The sequence below is a fragment of the Pteronotus mesoamericanus genome, unplaced genomic scaffold, assembly GCF_021234165.1.
Source record: "Pteronotus mesoamericanus isolate MK-2021 breed Mesoamerican mustached bat unplaced genomic scaffold, CSHL_Meso_final contig_20, whole genome shotgun sequence".
Classification (NCBI taxonomy): Eukaryota; Metazoa; Chordata; class Mammalia; order Chiroptera; family Mormoopidae; genus Pteronotus; species Pteronotus mesoamericanus.
Window position 1 is genome coordinate 52,611,790 of NW_026555085.1, and position 23,537 is coordinate 52,635,326.

A 23,537-nucleotide genomic window follows, 5' to 3' on the forward strand; every position below is an offset into this window, starting at 1 on the left:
CTTCTTTGAGCTGAGTCACTACTCATGAATTTATGTAGGATAGAATTAGACTGGATTCTTTGCTGTCAAGATGCTAGTAGATACTCAGGATCTCTAGATACATATAGTAAAACGAGTAGAGTATTAGGGGGATGGGTAAGAGTTTACACCTATGAAGTGTTCGCTGCTCTCAGCCGGTACAAGCTTTGGCGTTCTAATCAGTGGGCTTCTTGGAATTATACTCTTTGCATCCCAAAGTGTGTCCAGAGATAACCTAGTTACATCTTCATAAATTAATATATGAAAGAAGGATTGAATGACAAGTTAACTAAAAGAAGAAATTCTTGCTGCATTTTGTATTGCTGCCTATGACTGCAACAGGGATTAAAGGAATGGAACAATCCATATGTAATACAAAAGCCATGGAGAAGATAGGCTTGACATGAACATGGAAGCATGTACTGGATAATTGAAGTTTGATGGGATTATTTGTTGGGTTTTTTTTTTTTTTTTTTTTTTTTTTTACTATTTAGAACCTCCAAATTCTTCCTCTTTTAAAGGAATATCACAATGTGTTTCTTGTCCCCACTTTCCATTAAGGAAGCCAAAGAGGCCGATTTCCACTTCAAGAAAGCTAAGGAGCTACAGACATATTATCTAGGCTTAGCTAATCAGATTATTCTAACCAAAAATTTGAATCCTGGATAAATTAGGTTAATAATGCAGGAGAATTGGAAAAAAATTATTCATGATGGTGTCAACAATATTGAGAGTTTAACACAGCACTGAAAGTGTGCCCTAATCTGTACTGTTGCATGAATCTGTGCTCCCAACTGCCTAGCCCTTCGGGGTTCCTATCCACTACCATTGTCTAAGGTACTAGCTCACAATGTCATGCTGTCCTCTACTCTATAACCTTTCACATAAAGTCTATGTGTGTTTTAGTTTTCAGATGCAGTTTCTATTGCTTGCAAAAATGAGCTCTGACTATTGCAAGTGGAAAAGAGACAGACAGGAACTGAGAAGACACCTCAAGTGAGTGGAGTGATGAATAGTTATAAAATAACATGATATGTCTAGGAGATGCTAATGAAACTTCTAGGACTAGAGAGGGGAAAGACATGAAATACTCAGAAGATATAGTAAAGATAGTTCTGAGGCTAGGGCAAACAACACGTATCAGGAAGTAGGGTTAAATAATAATAACTAAGCAATTTCCTAGATTTTATTCTTTTATCCTCTCAGATAAATTATTCATTGACTTTTTCTTATATGTCAATAACTTCTGTCAGCTCTGAGCATGTAAAAAGGGCAAAATCCTTGTTGTCAACAAGATACTAGTCTTTAACAGTGCATTAATGGATTTCAGGATACAAATTCCATTCATCTTTCACTCTGACCATTTAGATATCTCTCTCCTCTCTCTCCCTCTTCCCCCCTTCCTCCCTCAAGCTAATTATTGCCACTCATTTATTATTTTAAAAACTAACAGACATAGAAATTCTTAAGTAATATTTTCAATATCATATAATCCTCTAAGAATAAAAGTAAGAGAGTGTGTATGTTCTGAGGGCAGTATTCTCTATTTTAACACCACTTAACTATTTGTTATAGTCAATTATGATTTATGAGTCTAGTGTGAAATAATATAGTACAGAAGAGAGGGAATGGAAAATCTACATATGAGAGCAGAAAGACTGGTGCCACCAAAGGCTACCCTTGTAGTTATCACTTGACCCAGCTGCCACTATGCACTTATGAACTTGGACTCTTACAAAGCCCTTCTTCCTGGAATACACAGTCCTGGATTAAAAGTCTGTTGCTACAATTTTGATAATCCTCTTGAGACTGTAATCAAATAGGATAGGAAGTTTAAAGCACAAAGCAATGTAAACTTACTAATCAGAAAAGGACCATGAAAAAATTTCTCTCTCACATCCAGACAGTGACATCTCAATATTTTTCCAAATCTCCCACTACTGTGAGAGAATAAAAGAACTAGAAAGGTATGCAGTAGGCTCTAAGATAAAATTACAGGATCCAGAGCTGCGCCTACACAGCACTGATTCTCCAAACCTAGTCCTTACTCACAGATGGATGCCGCAGCTTCCTAAGCCATCTACAAGCCACAACAGCATACATCTATAATCCCACCAGTGTTATTGCTGTAGCCCTAATTTCCTAAAGACTCTTTATATGGTAGTGTGTTGTGGTAAAGTGAAATTAATTAGCTAGGAAGAACTTCTCCTGTGGGGTGCCACTGTGTTACAGGTATGCCAAGTTCTTGATATCCTTAACTCTAGGATTTATCATACAAGGTCTGGAATAGTGAGAGCTACAAGACCCATCATGGTCATTGCAAGCAGGCCTCAATGTTTGATGACAGTATTATTTTCTCTCTTTGAGACGATGTGAACAAGGATGGGAAGCCCTATGTAGAATCACTACTCACTACCTCTTTAAACTAAGAACTCTGAGAGCACAATCCAGTCAGGATCCACACAGGCCCCAGTAGAACTCTGCCAGGAAGAGCTAACAGGGGCATGGACTTCCTGATGGTAACTCTAGGACCGGGGTGTTCTGGGGCGGAGAATCAATACATGTACTATGACCAGGTTTGCAAATGCCAGCACATGGAGTACTGCCACTGCAGCCAGAGAATGTCTTAAACATCTGTCTAAATTTCAGACTCCAAACATAGTGGAGGGGCATGTGTACGATGGCACCTGGTGCCAGACTAGGGGCGTCAGTTGCAAGCTACCTTTGGAGGAAACAATTTAAGCCCCTTTATTTCTTCTCCCTATTACTCTTAAAGATGAGCAGGCACAGGGAACATATCAATGGGGCATTATAGGAGTATGTCGAGTGATATGCTGTTTATTGAAACTAAATTGATTCTTGTACCTATGAATGTCAAACTCCATTTAACCAAAAGAATGCCTACCACCTCTAGTGCTAGCATCAGGAGTATACTTTCATGTCCCCTACCACTCAAATGGTATTAAGGAACTTGATGGCTTATAACTGGCACTGTGAGAAGACATCCACTGAGCATTTGTTTTACCCTCCTGAACACCTAAAGACCTATCTTTATGTTTGGATATTGGATATATAGTCAATAAACAATATCCATTCTTTCCTTCTTTCTTAGTAACAGAGCTCTGATTTAATTAGGGGCAGGGAGTCGTGAGCCCAGGTGAAAGGCTACATTTCTAAGAGTCCCTTGCAGCTGGATAGGGCTAAATGACTCAATTGCATTCAGTCACCTGAAATAATAAATTGTGGAATAGCACATTCCAGAAAACTACCTAACAAATGGTGGAGGAGTCATCTTTGCCATTTCCAACACTTCCTGTCACCACTTTCCTACTGTTTGCTGACTAGGATTCAGAGATGTCTAGAGCATGCTAGCCATCCTTAACTATAAGACCAATATGAGGGTGAAAGCCAGCATATTGTGTCAGGATGGAAGCCAGCAATAAGGATAGTGGAGTTACTTCTGTATAATAAAATCCATTTTAATGTTCAAATTGATGAGTTTTGGGAATAATGTACAGTTGTGTAATGATGATTATTGCCATCCAAAGCTCTCTTATGAAGTCAGCCTTTCCCCCAACCTCCAACTGTACGCAACTACTAATCGGCTTTCTATCACTATAGTTGGGCCCTTTCTAGAATGCTTTTGAGGGTTCATCTCTATTGCACGTATCAGCAGTTTGTTCTGTCAGTGGATGGATGTTTGGGTTCTTTGAAAATAAAGTGGCTATGAACATTCAAATAACTGAATGAATGAATGAATAAATAAATAAATGAAAAATAAAATAAAAAGAGGAGTGTGGATCTATTAAAACTGTGGAATTACCATATGAACCCCAGAATCCTTTTACACAAGGGAGGAACAAAGCTTTGTCTTATTTACACAACTATTGAGTGTTCTGTTTTTTGTAATTAAAGCAAATCCTAATTGGCATATCTCCTTGTACACTATGAATTTTGTATGTGTCTGAGGCTGTAGATATAAAAATTTGCATAGGCCCGGGAAATCAGAAGAAGAATCTTCATTGCCAATGCAAAAAGAGAAATGGGTTCTGTTGTTCCAGTAGCAAGAGAAGATAAACTTCAAGGATCTTATGTGGTGGAGACTATTATAATAAAAAATGGTAATTAGAAGAAACCAAAAGCTACTACTAAGTTAATGCATTAGGATAGAATTTGATAAGCAAGAGAGGAGTATTTAAACTTTTAAAATACATAAATTAATTTTCAAAAGCAAACCAATTAAAAACTGAGTCAAAATTGAGGACAGGCATCTCACAGAAGCACAAATGGCCACTAAGCATATGCAAAGACACACAACACCATTAGCAAGAAGGGAAATGAAAATTAAAAGAGGTGTTTTACAGGCAAAAGTTTTGAATCTAACGACTGCAGGTATTATAATGATGTGCCAGATTAGACCATGTGAAATGGGTTTATGTACAGGTGAATCTCAGAAACTTCTATGTGTAGACAAACAAGAAGACTATGATTCATTGTATATAATACAACACCAGAATATAACTTTATTTTTATGGAACGGTACATATATAATTATTTTGCAAAAAAAAACTGCATGGAAATGAGTAATACAAAATTCAGCATAATGTTATTTCTGGGTGGGAGGGATATACTTTAGGAAAAGCCTTCCTACAAGGCTTCAAAAATAATGATATTTTTCTGCATCTTCAGCTCTGTAGTAGTACCTGGATATTCTTTTGATTATTATTCCTTAAAATGTGAAAATATGGGATGCATTTATATATGTATATTTCACAATAAAAATTTGTTAAAAATTCAGAGAGGTTTGAAGGAGAGAAAATTGAGTACATCAGCAAGTTCTAGACTGTGAGTCAGGATTTCCTTGTTACTATGTAACCGAACAAAATAAAGAATTCTCCTGGCTTTTGAGGCTGATGTAATATGGAACCTTCAGCCTGTAACCTCTATTTTAAATGTTCTTGTTTTTCACCCTTGTTTCACTGTTTTCAATTATTTTTATAAGTACTTCAGTACAAAGGTGATTTTATATAATACTTTGCAAATTAAATATCATCTTTGTCTACTTTGGTTTTCCAAATAAAGTTTCCATTAAAAAAAAAGGACAACGTGGTTCTTTAATTTAAAAAAGTTTGAAAACAACCAGTGTACTCGAGTTAAATGCAAATTTTAAAGCCTGTTATCAAAATCAGCTGTCCGTAATTGGTGAGAGGGCTTCCCAGTGGGAACTTAGACCAGTTTCTAAGAGACGGACGGCTCACCATTTATCATTGGAGAAAGAGGATGGAACTTCAGCCCGACTACACTCCTTCCCTTCTCCCCACTAGTTCAGGACCTACAGAAAAGCTCTCAAGGCTTTCATCCGCTCCCCCGCCCCCACCCGCACAAACCAAGGGGGCTTTGGCCAAAGAACCAGAGCCCCGCCCATTAGTAAGCCCCGCCCCCTGGGCTGGAACGCTCCGCGTGCGCCTTTTTGGAGGAGGGGCTGGCTGGGCTCGCAGCCGGGAGGGCGCGGGTACACTTCTCTGTACCGCCATTCTCAACATGAGTCTTGGAAGAAGAGTCACTGCTGGTGGCCGGGTTCCCACACCCCGGTGAGTAACCTGGGGAATCCGGGTCCCGCAGACTCGGCTGCGGCGAGCACGGGGCCCAGAGCCAGCGCCTGCGCGCTCGTCCGCCAGCCAATCTGCTCGCCGCTCCCCACCCACGGCCTTTGACCCTGCGCCCGGAGGGTAGCTGTCGGAGGTGGCGAACGGCGGTCCACTGGGTCCCGGGCCACCACGTTCAATCACTCTTACCCCTTATTTTTGTTTGGGCTGTTCTTTTTGCCTTCTCTCTTGCTTTATACCAACCCCGCTGGTTTCGTCCCTGCCACTTTGGAATGGAACCTCCTCCACTCGCCTAGGTTTTTCCCTCCTCTTCCAACAAATTCCGGGAGTGACTCAAGCCTCTCTGCACCATGTTCCTTTATTCTCAGACCTGCAGCCTGGCCTTGAGCCTGTGGGGAGAATGAAAGGACCTAGGCCTAACCGGCTCGGGGTGCTGCGGGAAGGTCGGCGATTGCCTCTCCCCCGGTGCCTTTAGGCGTCGGGAGAGGAGAGCAAGGATGGCGAGGCCCTACGGAGATGGCTTTTCCATTCACCTGTTAACGTGTTCGGCACTGTCATCGTAGACTTACGTTTTGCTGAGTCTCAAGGTGCAACTATGTTGGGCTAGTTTTACCGTTTTCCAAAGGAGCAAGTTGAAATTTAGGCAGTTAACTATTGTTTTGGTTTCGTTATTGCAAGACCTTACAGATAGCTTTTAAGGTAAAATGTAGAAGCGTTTAAAAAAACAAAGGGTAATGTGATACGAACTTAAAAAAGGACAGATAGGACTGAAATGGGTTGTGTTAATGTATTTAGACAATAGTTTGAAGAAAAATACAAAATAAAATGTAAAGATTAGTAATAGTAAGTCACATTGCAAATCATTTTCATGATTGTATATTACTCCATTTACATTAAGCTATATGTAGACCCTGAAAAAATGTAGTGAATCTTGGGACTTTCAGGCTCCTCCATAAAACAGTCACGTGATGAATAGTAAGTGTATGATCAGAAAGTAAGCAGTCTTGAGATTAAATCTGGGCTACAGTTTATGAGAAAGTAACATACCATCTCTGTTTACTAGTCCATAATGTTTAAATGAAAATATGACCACATGTCAGCAGTTTTCATCGATGTCACAAAAGTTACAGTGTTATATTCTATAAAATTGGTTTGTGTAATATATTGTAGGAAGGTGGAATGGAATGAGGACAAAAGCTTGAGTTCTAGAGCCAGAATTGCCCTGCTCCTTACTTAACCTAAGACAGGTTGCTTAACCTCAGGTTATTTACCCTTTGGTAACTATTGTATAAAGTTATTAATTGCTCTGTACCTTAGTTCTATCTTCTGTAAAATAACATTAAAAACAATTTCTACTGCATAGGTTATTGTGAAGATTAAAATGGAAGGATGAGAATTTTCGTTAACCAAAAGGTACAGGTGTTTACTTGAAACTGAAGTGGGCAGGAAGCCTTGCTGCAGAAACTGATTTTGAAAGTTCCAGCCAGATGTGTCTTCTAGTATTAGTTTCTCTGCAACGACTTCTTAGAAAATAAAATTAGAAGAAAACAATACTAAGAAAAAAAAACAAAAACCCACTAGCTGTCTGTATAATTTAATAACAGGTAATTAAAAAGTAAAATTTTTTTGACTTTTCTCAGTAACAGGTTAACAGCAAATACTTTTTTATCTACTTAATAATTTATTGTATTTTTTATAACCATTTAGTCCCCTCTGTTTTCCATGTCCATGAGTCGTTTTTCCTTTTTGCTCAGTTGCAAATTCATTTGAAATAATAGTCGAAGGTGCCTTGTTAGCGCAGTAGGTAGCGCGTCAGTCTCATAATCTGAAAGAATAGTTGATAGTATATTGCTTTTTGTTCTTGGACCTCACTAGACCTCCAAGTCAAAAACTAGCATTTCAAAGATTAAAAGCACAAAACACAAATAGAAACCATAAAATTTCAAAAGAACCTATTACGCAATGTAAACTGCATTTGGAAAATAACAGATTTTCAATAGCCGATACCTGGAGTAGGTTCCTGCTTTGAGAACCTATATATCTGCAATTAACTTGCAATTTTTTTTTTTCTCTCAAGTCACCTCTGAAACTTCTTTCTATAGTTTCTGAAGCCAAGTAAGTATTGGGTTGGCCAAAAAGTTTGTGTAGTTTTTTTCTGTAAAATGGCTGTAGTAGTGCTTAGCTGTCTTTAACTTCATTCGAAACAACTTTGTTAGATTGTATTTTGACAGCTGTCTTATCAGCGGTGCACTTAAAAACTTATCAAAACTGGTGAATTTTTGTGCAGCCATTTTAATATTAAAGATGGAAGAAAATATGTAACATTTTTGGTTTATTATGCTTTATACTTCAAGAAAAGTAAAAATGCAACTGAAACACAAAATATTTGTGCAGTGTATGGAGAAGGTGCTGGGACTGACTGAACATGTCAAAAGTGGTTTGCCAGTGTAACGGGGCACAGCCAGGGCTCCCCCAAAGGGTATTTGTAACGGGGTCAGAGATTGGGGTGTCCAAGAAAAATGTATTCTCCCCACCCCAGGGCAGGCCGCCATGGTGGACGGGAGCCTTGAGCAGGGCCCTTGAGAGTCATTTTGCATGTCAATAACAGGATAGCCTCATTCCTCATATGCAAAGAGGGTTATTTGCATATCACCAAAGCTAATCAGGAAGGCTAAAAAAGACTTAATAGAGAATGTAACTGAGAGAGAAAGGGGAGAGACAGGGGCCTACAGGAGAGACAAAGGGATACAGACTCTGGGGAACAGTGTGAGGACCATGCGGGAAGAAAGAGGGGAGAAAGGACTCTTGCTAGTGGGCCATGAGAAGGTGCCACATGGTTATGGATTAAGAGCTTGAGATCGCAGTGACGCAGTGGATGGTGCTGAGACCCATGAGAGGCCTGCCTACCTGAGCCCTGAGCAAGGATGGTACCCCTGACTGGCCTAACTCGGCAAAGGAAGGGAAGGCAGGACGATGTGTGTGTGCTGGTGATTATTTTGAAGGGATTTTGAGGTTTAAGGGTGACATTTAGCCATTAATCAAACCTGTGAAACTTTTGAATAAATAGTTCCTTTCCTTTTCACCAAACTGCCATTCAGAGCCATAATTCCAAGAGCGGCGGGCAAAGGATCCACAACTGAGGGGTCCTGGGGAAGGGGGGGTCGTTGTTTCGGTAATGGCATCTGGGCATCCCCCGCAAAGGGTCCTTTTGTTCGGTAACACGAGGTTTCTTGGTTCTGTTGACATTTTGGACAAATAATTCTTTGCTGTGGGGCTGTCTTATGCATGGTTAGCAGCACCTCTAACCTCTACCCACTAGAAATTAATAGCGGGAAATAGCTGACATACTCAAAATATCCAGATCAGTAAAGTTATTGGTGAAAATGAAAAATGTGTCTTTTATGGGGAAAAAACTAAACAGACTTTGGCCAACCCAATAGTTCCTCTATTCCTTTCATGTGAAATCATTACACTTATTAGGCATTTCAAGGGTCATTGTGGTTTTGCTATGTTGGACATGGTAATTTTTATTCAAATGGATTTTTTAAATTATTATATCTATATATCCATTTTCCTATATAATAAGTTCATTATATGCTATGAACATGTTAAGCATATGTATAGTCAGTAGAATCTGTCTCTACAGATATTGCCCAAATACAGTGTCCGGCAGAAGTAACGCCTGCCTGAGTGAGGTTGGTAGGGTAATAATAATATGGGTGTAATAATTTACATTTTTAATTTGAACATTTCACCTAAAATGTCATATGTTGTGCTTGAGTGTGATACTGTTATGTTACAGAATTACATTTTTATGATTTTGTAATAAAAGATTTTGTAATCAAAAAGGGATGTTATTTGTACCAGACCCTGTATATCCCAATGTCAAAACCAAAGGGCCAGAAATTAAATTGTTTAAGCTGAACACTTAATGGTCACTGACTATGTATAAGATATATTGGGCTCTACTAGATTGGAAAGATGAGGACTATTTCTGGACCTTAAGGAGCAATGTAGTAGGGGGTATAATACATGTAAATGAATAGCTTGGGGCAATACAAAAGAAAGGAATGCCAATTTAAAAAGCAGGTAATGCTATAACAAGAGAATATATGAGAAAGTGAGTGATTTTTTGCTCTGGAACCATTAGAGGTTCCAAGAAGAGACAACATTTCAGCTTTGTCTTGAAGGATAAGTAGTAGTAGTTTAAAAGTTAGCCATACAGAGAATAGGCATTTAGAGAGTATAAACCATCTTTTGGATAGTATTTGTTTGCCAGACACCCATCTTTGATAGTGCTCATCATCACTATAAATGTTCTTTCATATTTATTCAGTGTTTACACTAAGCCAGAATGATTCTAAGAGTTTTATATTATTTTGTCCTCACTAAAATCCTATCAATGAGGTAATAACTTGTTGTAGAGATGAGGAAAAAAAGCAGGGAAAGATCAGATCACTTGTACAGGTGAAAGAGCTAAAAAAGGATACAGCTGGAATTTGAACTCATTTGAACTGCAGAGCCCATACTTTTAATCACAAGGATCTGCTTGCTACCTTATGATGGAGAGGACTTGTTTGAGACATGGAGGTTGGGATAGAACCAGTGGATCAGCTCTAATGATGTAATTTTTTTTTTTTTTTTTTAGGTAAGTGAATTAGTAATGTTAAAAAATCGGGGCGGGGGGGGGAGCAGTTTCAGAACTTGACAGGCAAGAGAAGGAAAAAGGAGGCGTCAACTTCCATAAAAGGATTTTTTTAAATGTATGTTTTATGTTCACTTATAGATCAGAGAAGTGTATGTAATAAGTATAAAAAAGAGTTTCAGAATGTTTCCTATATTTCTTTTTATTTATTTTCAAATCCAGTCAGTACTTACCAATTGATTAAATCATTATTCTTTTACACTTAAACATACACTGTAAGTCCTCACTTATGTTCTCAATAGGTTTTGTGACTTTAAGCAAAACAATTTATAACGAAACACATTTTGCCACAGACTAATTGACATAAACAAGACAAATTCCTGCATCTTATCAGCATTATAACAAAACGACATTTAACAAAACAAAGTTATTCCAGGACCTGCTATCTTTAGCAACAAAAAAATGATCAGAGTCAAATCCCATGCAAAGCAAGTATAGGCAAAAAAGTTAACATACATGTAAATACTGAAAGCATGCTGGAAATATGATCACAAAAATCTGACAACTGTAATATTTAAGTTGAAGTAAACAAAATAATGAGGTATGAATGAATAAATTACAAATATGAAAACTCAGAAATGAAGTGATATTAATCAGAAAATAATAATTGGCAGAAAAATTGCTTCATAAGTTATTTTTTAAATGATAACTAGAAAAACATTAATTCCTTATGAGAAATGAAGGGTAAAGAGAAACTTAGAAATCAAAATAAAAAGAGGTGAAAAAGAAAGTGCACAAAAATTTAATACAAGTAGTAGGACTTTCTGTAGAAAAAAGGCAAAGCAAGTGAAACAACAAATTTAAATAGAAAATAATTTGCTGACAATAAAAAAGCAGATGTCAGTAGGTTAGCTCATTTCTTAGTGCAAAGATAAGGGAGTTCCTTTATGATTATTTATGTTTTCACTGAGTTACAAGACATGGCTATTTGAAGACATTGAAAAAAGTTGATGATGTAGTAGCAGGTTTGATGAAAAATGAGAAGGAATGAAATAATCCTTTTTAGAAAATGAACATACTTGGGTATAGTAATAGGATTGTTAAGTAGTCTCGAGTGTTGGTTTGAAACTTCTGGCTATGAACTGAAAATGAGAAGTCAACAAGGTTGTGCATTTTTGTCCAGGACCATTCGGTGATTTTAGATCAAGAGGAAGACAGGCATTTATTTGAGGGTTTCCCATTGTAAGTATTAAGAAAGGAGAAAAGGAGAGTGAGTCCAGGGTATTTGCAAGTTAGTAATTACAGTGCTGCACTATGGGATATAAATTGCATCACCAGAGACAAAACACAAAGAAAAGGAGAAATAGTAAAATAGTGGTAGTCAGTGGGTTGGGCATCTCAGTTAGATCAAGGAATTGCCACATTAAGAATACTAGTGGGAGGGGATCAAGCACAGAAGATTATATTTAGATAATGAAAAAAATGGAGAGATTTTGGTCAGTGGTATAAATGAAAATGACTGAGACACTTGGGTATGTGAAATGGGGTGGAAGAACAGATCATTAGAAGTGAGGCAGCCAAGGATTGGTAGGCTAAACTACTGTGTGGATCATCCATGTTGGTAGTCGCTGGGTAGGAATGGAGTAATAGACATTGGGTAGGAATGAAGACAGACAGTTGCTAAAATCATCTCTAAATGGGAGATTGTTATATTCAGAAAGTGGTAAAGTTTGGTGACTTGAATGTCTCTTTTTAATAGGTGCTTCATCCTTCTAATCTGATTATGCCCATATTTTGTTTACCCAAATAAGCACTGAATGGTTCCAACATGCCACTATAGCTTTGCTTTTACCTCACCATCTTGTTTTCTGTGCTGCAGCCAAAATACGCCTTATTGTCCCATGTCCAGTGTTTTTAGACATACTGTTCTCTGACAGAATTCTCTTTTTCCTTCTTTTCCACTAGCTGATGCATATTATATTCATTCTTTCATGATTTTACTATTGAAGAGTGTTGAGTCTTGAAGAGTTTTCTTCACCTCCTTAGTTTATGTGACGTTGCATTTCTTTATGTGCCTTTCACTTCTTTTTTGGCACTTTTCTTTTGAGTTGTAGTTATCTGCATGTCTTGACTTTCCTCATGGATTCTTAAGTACCTTGAACATAAAAATTGTCTTATTAATCAACCTAGCATACTACTTGTATACATAATACATTTGCTCAATTGAAAGTGAGTTACACACCTTTTTATTTCCTAAAGGTTTTTTTTCTTTTTGATATTTCAACCAAATGAAAAAGTTTTTGTTTGTTCCTGGGAGAACAATAAGGATTCAACTCTATCTTAAAGTCAACTATCTCTGCTTTTATAATGCTTGTTTTAGCTTAAATCTTATATTATTGATTTATTTCATGACATACTTTAATGAGTTCAGCTTAGTGTGGTCACAGTGTATTCATGTATTAACAGTATTAAAATATAATAAAAACATTGTGGGAGGGAGTCACTAAATTAGTCCATTAGGAATAACAGAAAGTGTTACTTTGATATTTTCTAAGTTTAGGAAGGAGATTATTTGACAAAAAAGCATTTTTATCCAACTAGTGAATTACTGTAATTATAAAACAAAATCCCAGACCCACCTACCTATTCCTTTGCTATGTAAGTCCATTTTCATGACTTTTTATAAGAAAGAAGGAACTGATAGGATGGAATGCATGGAGGAGGAAGAGGTAGGATACCAGGTAAAATGTCAGAGAAGGTTTAGTAATCAGTACTGTTTTCTATATTTCAGATACTTTGAATTATATATAATTATACATATTTATAGTATATGTAGGTATATGTAAGGTATATATAAGATTAACATGCATAGTATATGCATACATATATACTATATATGGTTTATATATGGTATATGGATATACTGTATCTACTTAAATACAATTTTGAAACTGGGCAAAACAAAATAGTAGTATACTTATGTTTTGGGAAAACTATTTAAAAAGGTGAGGGAATGGTTAACACAAAAGTCAAGTGGTTTCTCTTAAAGAGAAAGGGGTAGGGTTGGTGATTGGCAGAGGGCACGAAAGGTGGAGATGGGCTTTTAAAAGCTGGCAATTTTAGTTTTGAGTGTTTATGTTGAGTTTTAGCCCTGAAAGAAATAATTCTTCCTCATCTTGGTATTTCTTGGATATATATGCAATAGAAGCATCAGTTTGTAGAAAGTTGTATGTGACAGAAATACTTGCTTTACAGATTAAATTTTATTTGTCTGTATATAGAAGTATTTATTTGGACATAAAATAATTTGTTTTATTTTAAGTCCAAATAAATACTTCTATTTAGTCTAGCCATATATAGATTATGTTGTAGATGTCAATATTTGATGTAATTAATATACTAATGCGCTGTAAAATTTTTTCAGTGTAATGAATTTTATGGACTTGAGTTTTAATTTTTGAATATTTTGGAAAGTTTTAATACCACTTACTAATTATTGTTTTTCAATAAATTACAGCTAAACATTTATCATTTTGGAGTTTAAAGTATGTCATCATGGCAAAGTTTCGAAAAAGGACTTGCATCATTTTGTCACTTTTTATCCTATTTATTTTTTCTGTGATGACGGGTTTAAAAATGCTAAGACCAAATAAAGCTGCCTTTGGAGCTCCTTTTGGACTTGATCTTCTTCCTGAAGTTCGTCAACAACCTCCTCACTTGGGGAAAACTTTTGATTCACAAATGAGTGACAAAATCAACAGTGAAACAAATATCAAGAATTTAAAAAGAGATGAAATCACTGTGAAACCTTCCAAGGCCTCTGAACCTAACCTGGAAGAACTGCCACCTCTGAATTATTATTTACATGTATTTTATTACAGTTGGTATGGAAATCCAGAATTTGATGGTAGATACATACATTGGAACCATTCAATTCTGAAGCACTGGGACTCTAGAATAAACAAGAATTATCCACAGGGGAAACACAACCCCCCAGATGACATTGGCTCCAGCTTTTACCCTGAGTTGGGAACTTACAGCTCTCGGGATCCTTCTGTCATCGAAACTCACATGAAGCAAATATACTCAGCTTCAATTGGTAATTATTTTATTTTATGTGTGTGTTGGGGGGGGGGAAGGCTGTGCATATAAAATACATCATTTTCATATTACTAGTCTTCACATTATTAATTATAAATATAATCTTATAAACTCCAAATTAAACTGTATATATGTTCTTAAACATACAGGAAATCACCTTTTAACACTACTTTAAAGTATGGTTAATTTTCAAATTTTGTGGGACTTCTGGATTTTTTTTTTACTCGATTTCTAATTTAATACTATTTCGGATCTTACTAAATTTTGATTTACATAAGAGACAATGAATTCTCTCACTTTAAGTATACAGCTCAATGATGTTTTTCAAAAAATGTATACCTGTTTAAATACTACCCAGTCATGAAGTAAAATGCTCTGTAGCCCATAAAGTTTTGCCATGCTTCCGTTACTCAGCCGTACCCTTTACACTAGGAAACTGAATCTGATTTCTGTCCCTGTAGAGAAGTTTTAAATGTTCTGGTTTAAATGTTAAAAATTGAATTATTCATCATTTGTGGGGGGTGTGTGTGTGTGTGTGTGTGTGTGTGTGTGCGCGCGCGCATAGGGGGCTGCTATTTTGAAATTTATACATGTTAACATTATCAATAGTTGAGTCATTATTATTGCTGAATATTCTATTGTAATGATTATAACAATTTGTTACTGCATTCATCTTGGTGGACATTTAGGCTGTTTAAAATTATAGGCATGTAGCCAATAATTTGCTCCTGTTTTTACTTTTTTTTTTTTTTTAACTATGCTCATTTATATTTAGGTATGGTTGATTTTAAATGTGTTTCTTTTTGCTATTGGCATTCTGTTTATCACATCTGTACTGTTCCTTTCCCCCCACTTTCTGCCAAGTTCTCTTATATTGAATATATTCTATTTTATATTCTCTTCTGACTTATTACATGTATTTCTTCATTTTATTTATCTTATCATTGCTCTAAAGTTTACAATATGCACATTTAATGTAATGGATGAGAAATTACCACTATTTTCTTATGCTTGTCCCCCCCTTTTCTTCAACTCTTCTTCCCCTCTAACTTCTGGCTCTCAGAATACGTATTTAGATAGTCATGTTACCCTACTAGTAAATACATGAGAAAAGTTTTACTGAGTGCCTGAAAATTCTTCAGGTTATTAACATATCATTTATAAAAATCTCCCTGTTTTGGTTCCAATTGTCTTGTAAGTGTCCCTACCAAGAGGGCCATTAAGAGGAAATGGGGTGTTTTTACATTTTTCTTGTTCTACAAAAGGCACAAACTCACTATCAAGCTAATATGTTTATAGAGGTATGTAAGGCTTTTTCATGAATAAAACAATACAGAATTTTGTGACTCTGCATTAACTGTACAAGATGGTTTGCTTTTGTTCTGTGGGATATTTTTTCAACTATTTTAAACAAATCTAAGTTTCTGGTATATATTTACAGCTTTAGTTTCTACTTTCTATGACATAAAATATGACAAAAATTGGATTGATAAACTCAAGATAGCATTAACTGCTGCATGCATATGTTATCTATCTCTATTTACAGTTTACTTTTGGGAGGAAGACCTTTCAAATGCCTTTTTTCTATTTTCTGCAAAGAATTTGCATTATATTCAATCCTTTTTTATTTCAAGTTTGACTTGTTTGTGGCTATGAAGCCGTTCTTGATTGACAGAAAAAATGGATATTCATGCTAGTTTTAGTTTTCTTAGTGTGAACTAAACTGTATATAATGAGGAGTTTTTCCCCTTAGATCAGATGTATAACTGTATTATGTATATATACACACATATATGTAAAACTGTGTGTGTATATATAAAACTATATATAATATGCAAGCAATATATAAATGGCATACTGCATATGTTATAGATTAATTATGATTAGGGAGAAAGTTTCAGTTCATTTTCAGTTTTATGCCTAATGTTTATGAAGATCTTTTCCCCCTGTAAATTATTTACTTATATGTAATTTGTATGGACATGAATTATTTCAAAACATTGTCAACAATACAATTATTTTAATATTAAGTGTTGACCATTTCAATATTGATACAAATATTTCTTTGGCAGATTTTCTACCGGAGAAAATTAAAAAACAAACATTTGATAATAGAGAAAAGTAACATTACAGTGCTTCAGTAAATAAAGAAATTATTTCCTTATTAAATGTTGAATTATACTCATTTTTGAGATATAATTGTATTTAACATTGTGTAAGTTTAAAGTGTATAGCATATTGATTTGATATATTTATATTTCAGTGTGCTTGCACTTGCTGCATTAGTTGACCCCTCTATGCTATTACATAATTATTATTTATCCTACTGGTGGGAACAGTTAAGATCTAGTCTGTTAGCAAGTTTAATGTTTATAACAACTTATTGTCACTGTGTGTTAGAATTCTAGGTTGTCTTATTTATATATTAGTTACAAGTGTGTACCTGAAACATCTCCCTTTTCCCTACCTCCCATCTGCTAATAACCACCATTTCACTCTCTTTTGAGGTTTTCTTTTTTTTATTCTGTCTGAATAATATCCCATTGTGTGTATTTATATACCAACATCTTTATCCATTCACTCACTGATGGACACGTAGATTGTTTTCATATCTTGGCTGTTGTAAGTAATCTAAAGTAAACACGGGAGTCATATATCCTTTTGATAATCTGTTTTCATTTCCTTTTATATATACCCAGAAGTGGGAAAGCTGTGTCATATGATAGTTCTATTTTTAATTTTTTGAGAAACCTCTATACTGTTCTCCATAGTGGTTAAGCCAGTTTACATTCCCTCAAAGAATGTACAAGGGTTCCTTTTTCTCTACATTCTTGCCAACATTCATTGTCACCTGTGATCTTGACTATAGCTATTGTTAAAGGGTATGAAATGGTATTAATTGTGGTTTTGATTTGCATTTTCTGTGATTGGTGACTTTTAGCACCTTTTCATGTACCTGTTGGCCATTTGTATGTCTTTGGAAAAATGCCTCTTTAGTTATTTGCGCTACCCCCGCCCCCCTTTTTAAAGAAAACTTTCATGTTAACCCCTTATTCATTATATGGTTTGCAAATAATTTCTCCCATTCTGTAGATAGATGCTTTTCTTGTTTTGTTAATTTTTGCTTTTGCCGTGTAGAAGCTTTTAACTTTGATGTAGTCCCACTTGTTGAATTTTTCTTGTATCATTTGTGCTGGGTGTTATATCCAAAAAATCATTGCCAAGACCAGTGTCAGGGATTTTTCTTTCTATGTTTTCTTCAGGAGTTTGATGATTTCAGGTTTTATGTTTAAGTCTTTGGTTCATTTTGAGGGGATTTTTATGAGTGGTATAAGATAGGGGTCCGTTTTTTGTTTTTTTGGTATGTGTTTATCCAGTTGAAGAGACTACCCTTTCCCCATTGGGTGTTCATCCCCATTGGATGATAGTCTAGTGTGTATTTAGGGGGTTAATTCTGGGCTCTCTATTCTGTTCCATTAGTCTGTGCTTATTTTTATGCCAGTACCATACTGTTTTAATTACTATAGCTTTATTGTATTGTTTGAACTTAGGAAGTATGATAATTCCAGTTTTATTTTTATTTTTTCCTCAATGTAGCTTTGGATATTTGGGGTCTTTTGTGGTTTCATACAATTTTGAAGATTGATTTTCTTTTTATTGCTGTGAAAAAATGCCATTATATTTTGATAAGGATTGTGCTAAATTTATAGATGGCTTTGAAGTGGACGTTTTAAAAATATTAACTCTTTCAGTCCACGACATCAGATATCCTTTCATTTGTTTGTGTCTTTTCTTTCAGCAGCCTTGTAGTTTTCATTGTATAGATCTTTGGCTTTCTTGATTAAATAAATTGATTCTTAGGTATTTTATGTTTTTTGATCCTGTTTTGAGTGGGACAGTTTTACATGTTTTATTTTTTTATATAAAAATGCTACTGATTTCTATGCACTGATTTTATATCCCACAACTTTGCTGTATTCATTGATTAGATCCAACTGTTTTTTTAAGTCTTTGGGATTTTCAATATATATGATCATATCATCTGTAAACAGTGACAATTTATTTCTTCCTCTTCTATTTGGATGCTTTTTCTTTGACTGACTTCATTGTTGTAGGTAGTCCCAAAGAAAGCACACTTGCCTTATTCTTGATTTTAGAGGAAAAGCTTTCAATTTTTCTTCATTGAGTGTGATGTTAGCTGCGGGTTTGTCATATATTGCCTTTTGTATATTGAGGTTATATTCTTTCTATACCCAACCTATTGAGAGATTTATATTCTGAAAAAATGTGTTTTTTCAAATGCTTTTTCTGCCTCTTTTGAAGATGATGTAATTTTTAGCTTTCATTCTATTTATGTGGTTTATTACATTTATTGAATTGCATGTGTTGAACCATACTTGAATCCCAGGGAAAAATCCCATTTGGTCATGATGTATAATCCTTTTAGTAAGTTCGAAACTCAGTTTGCTAATACTTTGTTGAGGTGGTGGAATTTTGAGTAAGATTGTCTTGAATAAATATACAGATAAATATGGGAGAAGTTGACATTTTATTTATTTATTTTAAGTATATTTTATTAATTATTCTGTTACAGTTTTCCCATTTCTTCCTCCCCTTTATTCTTCTCTGCCCTGCACCCTGCTTCCCACCAGCATTCTCCCCTTTAGTTCATATCCATGGGTCATTTTCTCCATTTCTTATACTCTTCTTACCCTCCCCCTGTCTATTTTGAATCTACCATTTCTGCTTTTTACTCCGTGTACGTTTTCCCCCATTCTCCCCGTCCCGCTCCCCGCTGATAACCCTTCATGTGATCTCCATTTCTGTGATTCTGTACCTGTGCCAGTTGTTTGCTTAGTTTGTTTTTGTTTTTAGGTTCAGTTGTTGATAGTTGTGAGTTTGTTGTCATTTTACTGTTCATAGTTTTGATCTTTTTTCTTAGATAAGTCCCTTTAATATTTCATATAAGAAGGGCTTGGTGATGATGAAGTCCTTTAACTTTACCTTGTCTGGGAAGCACTTGGAAGTTGACATTTTAAAAATAAAGAGTTGAGTTGGTGATATTGAACAATAACAAATTAGCATTTCATTTCATGTATATGATGTATCTCCATTTTATATAGGGTTTAAAATTTTTCAGCTTTTGGTAATTTGCAGTATACAAATCCTGTGTATATTGTTACATTTATTTCTGAGTATTTCTTTTTTAGTGGGGTGCTATTGTAAATGATACTGTTTCTTAAATTTTGATTTTTGTTTCCCACAGTAGTACATAGAAATATAAATCTTGTATCTTGTGATTTTGATAAGCTCACTTATTAACTCTAGGGTCCTTTGTGTGGCTTCTTTGTTTATGTAGAGATTGAATGTAAATAGAGACATTTATGTCTTTCTTTTCAAACTCTCTACCTTGGACTTTCAGTGTTTTTTGGATAAGGGTATGAGAAGAAATCCTCAATTTATTTCTGAACTAATGGAAAAGAAGTCTTTCATCATTACAAATATTATGTTAGCTCTAGGGTCATTTTTTCAAGTCAAAGTTTATTTCTGTTACTATTGCTGAGACTTTTATCATGTTGAATTTTATCCAGTGCTTTTTTCCTGCATCTATTGACATGATCTTTTTTTTTTTAGTTTTTTTAGTGTTTTTAGTTTTTTTCCTTAAATAAATTTTTTTTATTTGGGTAAAATACACATAACATAAAATTTACCATTTTGACCACCTTTAAGTGTACATTCAGTGATATTAAATATATACAAGCATCTCCATAACATTTCCTCTTGCAAAACTGAAATTCTACCCATTAAACAATAATACTCTATTCCTTCCTCCCTTCAGCTCCTGGCAACCACCATTCTGCTTCCCATTTATTATTTTGTCTCTAAGAACCTAATATAAGTAGACTCATACAGTATTTGTCTTTTTCTGTCTGGTTTATTTTACTTAGTATAATGTGGGTTTGTCCGTGTTGTAGCATAATGCAGAATTTCATTTAAGATTGAATAATATTCCATTGTATGTATACACATTTTGCTTTTGAACCCTTATGTTGTTTCCATATTTAGCTTCTGTGAATAATGCTGCTCTAAATGTGGGCATACAGATATATCTTCGATAACCTTTCCATTCTTTTCATCATATGTCCAGAAGTGGAATTTCTGGATCATGTGCTAAATCCAGTTTCCATTTTCTGAGGAACTTCCATACTGTTTTCCACAGTGGCTGTATCGTTTTACATTTCCATCAACAATGCACAAGGATTCCAATCTCTTTACATCTTGCCACCAATTTTTTTTTAAAGTAACTATCCTAACGGGTGTGAGGTGGTATCTCCTAGTTTTAACCTACATTTCCCCAATTGTGAGTGATATTAAGCATGTTTTCATGTTCTTATTGGCCATTTGTATATATTTTTGGGAGACATTTCCATTCCAGTCCTTTTTCATGTTTATCTGGTCATATGTATTGTTGTTGAGTTGTAGGAGTTCTCTCTATATTCTGGATATTAATCCTTTATTAGATATTTGATTTGCAAATATTTTCTCCTAGTCTATGGGTTGCATTTTTCCTTTGTTGATAATGTCTTTTCATGCACATAAAAATGTTTGCATTTTTATAAAGTTCTATTTGTCTGTTCTTTAGTTTGTTACCTGTGCCTCTGGTGTTGCATCCAAATAATCATTGCCAGATCTGATGTCATGAAGCTTTGCCCCTAGTGGTTTTTCCTAAGAATTTTATTGTTTTAGGTCTAACATTTAGATTTATGATCCATTTTGAGTTAATTTTTATATATGGTGTTAGAAAAGGGTCCACCTTCATTCCTTAGTATATGAATATTCAGATTTCCCAGCACCACTTGTTGAAAAGACTATGCTTGCCAATTGAATGGAGTTGGTAACTTTGTCAAAATGATTTGATCATATATGCAAGGGTTTATCCGGTCTCTACAATCTGTTCCATTGGTCTGTATGTCCGTCTTTATCCCAGTACCACACTGTGTTGACTACTGTTGCTTTGTAGTAAGTGTGAAGTCCTCCAGTATTGTTCTTATTTTTCAAGATTGTTTTGGCTCTTCAGAGTCACTTGGAATTCCATATGAATTTCAGGGTGGGTATTTTTATGTATGCAGAAATATCATTGGGATTGGGATAGGGATTGCATTGAGCACTTAGAGTACTTTTGACATTTTATAAGTACTGTGCACTAACTGATTGTTTCACTGGAGTTCCTGACATTTTAACAAGAATTAATCTTAATTCTTTCTATCCAGAAACATGGGGCAAGTTCTCATTTATTTGTCATCTTTACTTGCTTTCAGCAATGTTTTTTAGTTCTCATTGTACAAGCCTTTCGCCTCTTTGGTTAATTTAATTACTAAGTTTATTTTTTAAAATTTTACTGTATTGGAATTATATTGTTCTTTTCAATTTATTCATTGTTAGCATATAGAAATGCAGCTTATTTTTATTTGTTGACTTTGTATCCTGTACTTTGCTGGATTTACTTATTACTTTTAACATTCCTAAATGGAATCCTTAGTTTTCTACATATAGGACAATGCCACTTGCAAATAAATTCTATAAATCTTCCTTTCCTATTTGGATATATTTTATTTATTTATTTTCTCCTAATTGTTCTGGGTACCATTCCAATATTGTGTTAAATGGAAGTGGTGAAAACAGACATTCTGGAGTCTTCTACATCTTGGGGGAAAGGCTTTCAGTCTTTTCACCACTGAGAGTGCTGTTCACTGTGGGTTTTATATATATAGCTTATATTATATTGTATTTTCTTTTTATTCTTAGTTTTTTGAGTTTTTTAATCATGAAGGAGTGTTGAATTTTCTCAGAGGATTTTTTCTGTATCAATCAAAATGACTTTTCCCCCCCTCTTCATTCTGTTAATGTGATGTATGAGATTGATTGAGTTCCAGATGTGGTACCATGCTTAAATCCTGGGAGTAAACCCCATTTAGTTGTGTATAAGTTTTTCAATGTGCTGCTGAATTTGATTTGCTAATATTTTATTGGGAATTTTAGTATCAGTGTTTATAAAGAGAGTGGTCTGCAGTTTTCTTGAAGTTTCTTTTTTCTGGCTTTAGCATTAATGGAATGGTCACCTCATAGAATGAGTTCCAAAGTGTTCCTTCCTCTTCAATTTTTTAGAACAGTTTGAGAAATTTTCATTCAGTTCTTCTTTAATATTTGGTAGAATTTACTTGTGAAGCCATTGGGTCCAGAGTTTTCTTTATCAGGGAATTTTTGATTACTCAATCAAAGAGTTATTTGTATTATTTCTTCATTATGCTTTTAAAGCTTATGGAGTCTATATAGATATTATCTCTTTCATTCTTGTTTTGATAATATTTATTTACTCTCTTTTTTATTTTTTGCAATATTTCTGGTGGGTGTCTAATACTCATATTTTTTAGTGAACCAACATTTGGTTTTGTTGATTTTTTGGAAGAAGAATGTGCATTCTGGTGCTGCCAGATGGTGAACCTTATAAATGTCTGTTAGTTCAAGTTCTTCCTGTCATTGTTCAGTTCTTCTCTAGCCTTGACCATTTTCTACAATGCTTGTTTAATCAATTACGGATAAAGCAATGTTGAAATCTTTGAGTATAACTGTGGGTACCGAAGGATGACTGTAGTTAAGCCTTGGGGGAGTCATAAACTTGAATTTTTGACTGCACAGGCGGTAGATGCCTCCTAACCCTTAAGTTGTTCTAGGACCAATTATACTACATGTGTAGAGTAAGGATCTCACCACACTGTATTCCCAGTTTCTCCCTCCCATACTTTTTTGTTATTATTGTCCTAATTCTTCTATTAGAGATGTACTGTTGTTGCTGTAGACAGGAGATTGGCAGACATTTTCTGTAAGGGATAAGCTAGCTAATCAGAATCACTCAGTACTTGTTGTTAATTCTTTCTGCAACTTACTGAGGCGTGCCGAAACCGATGAGTGGAGAGCAAGGGACGAACGATGAGGCATTTTCACTTTTGGGGCAGCATGGTGTCTCATACAGGTTCTAGCAAGTGTGACGAGTCCTGAGCATGCGCTGAGTGCTGAGACATTTTTTCCTCGTCGGAATGCAGTGAATACTGGGTTTGACAAGGTCTGAAGCCTATGAGTACTGAGGTATGACTCTAATTTTCTTTTTA

The 23,537-nt window shown here is 35.2% G+C and overlaps 1 protein-coding gene across 1 annotated transcript in view; it reads left to right on the forward strand.

Annotated features, from left to right (window-relative positions):
- Positions 1 to 5,498: 5,498 nt before the first annotated feature.
- Positions 5,499 to 23,537, forward strand: part of MANEA (mannosidase endo-alpha) — a 46,471-nt gene continuing 28,432 nt past the window's right edge. Inside the window, exons 1-2 of the mRNA XM_054569729.1 lie at positions 5,499 to 5,609; positions 13,787 to 14,368. Of these exons, the coding sequence (XP_054425704.1) occupies positions 13,825 to 14,368 (544 nt within the window). The 5' untranslated portion in view covers positions 5,499 to 5,609; positions 13,787 to 13,824. The remainder of the gene's footprint in view (positions 5,610 to 13,786; positions 14,369 to 23,537) is intronic.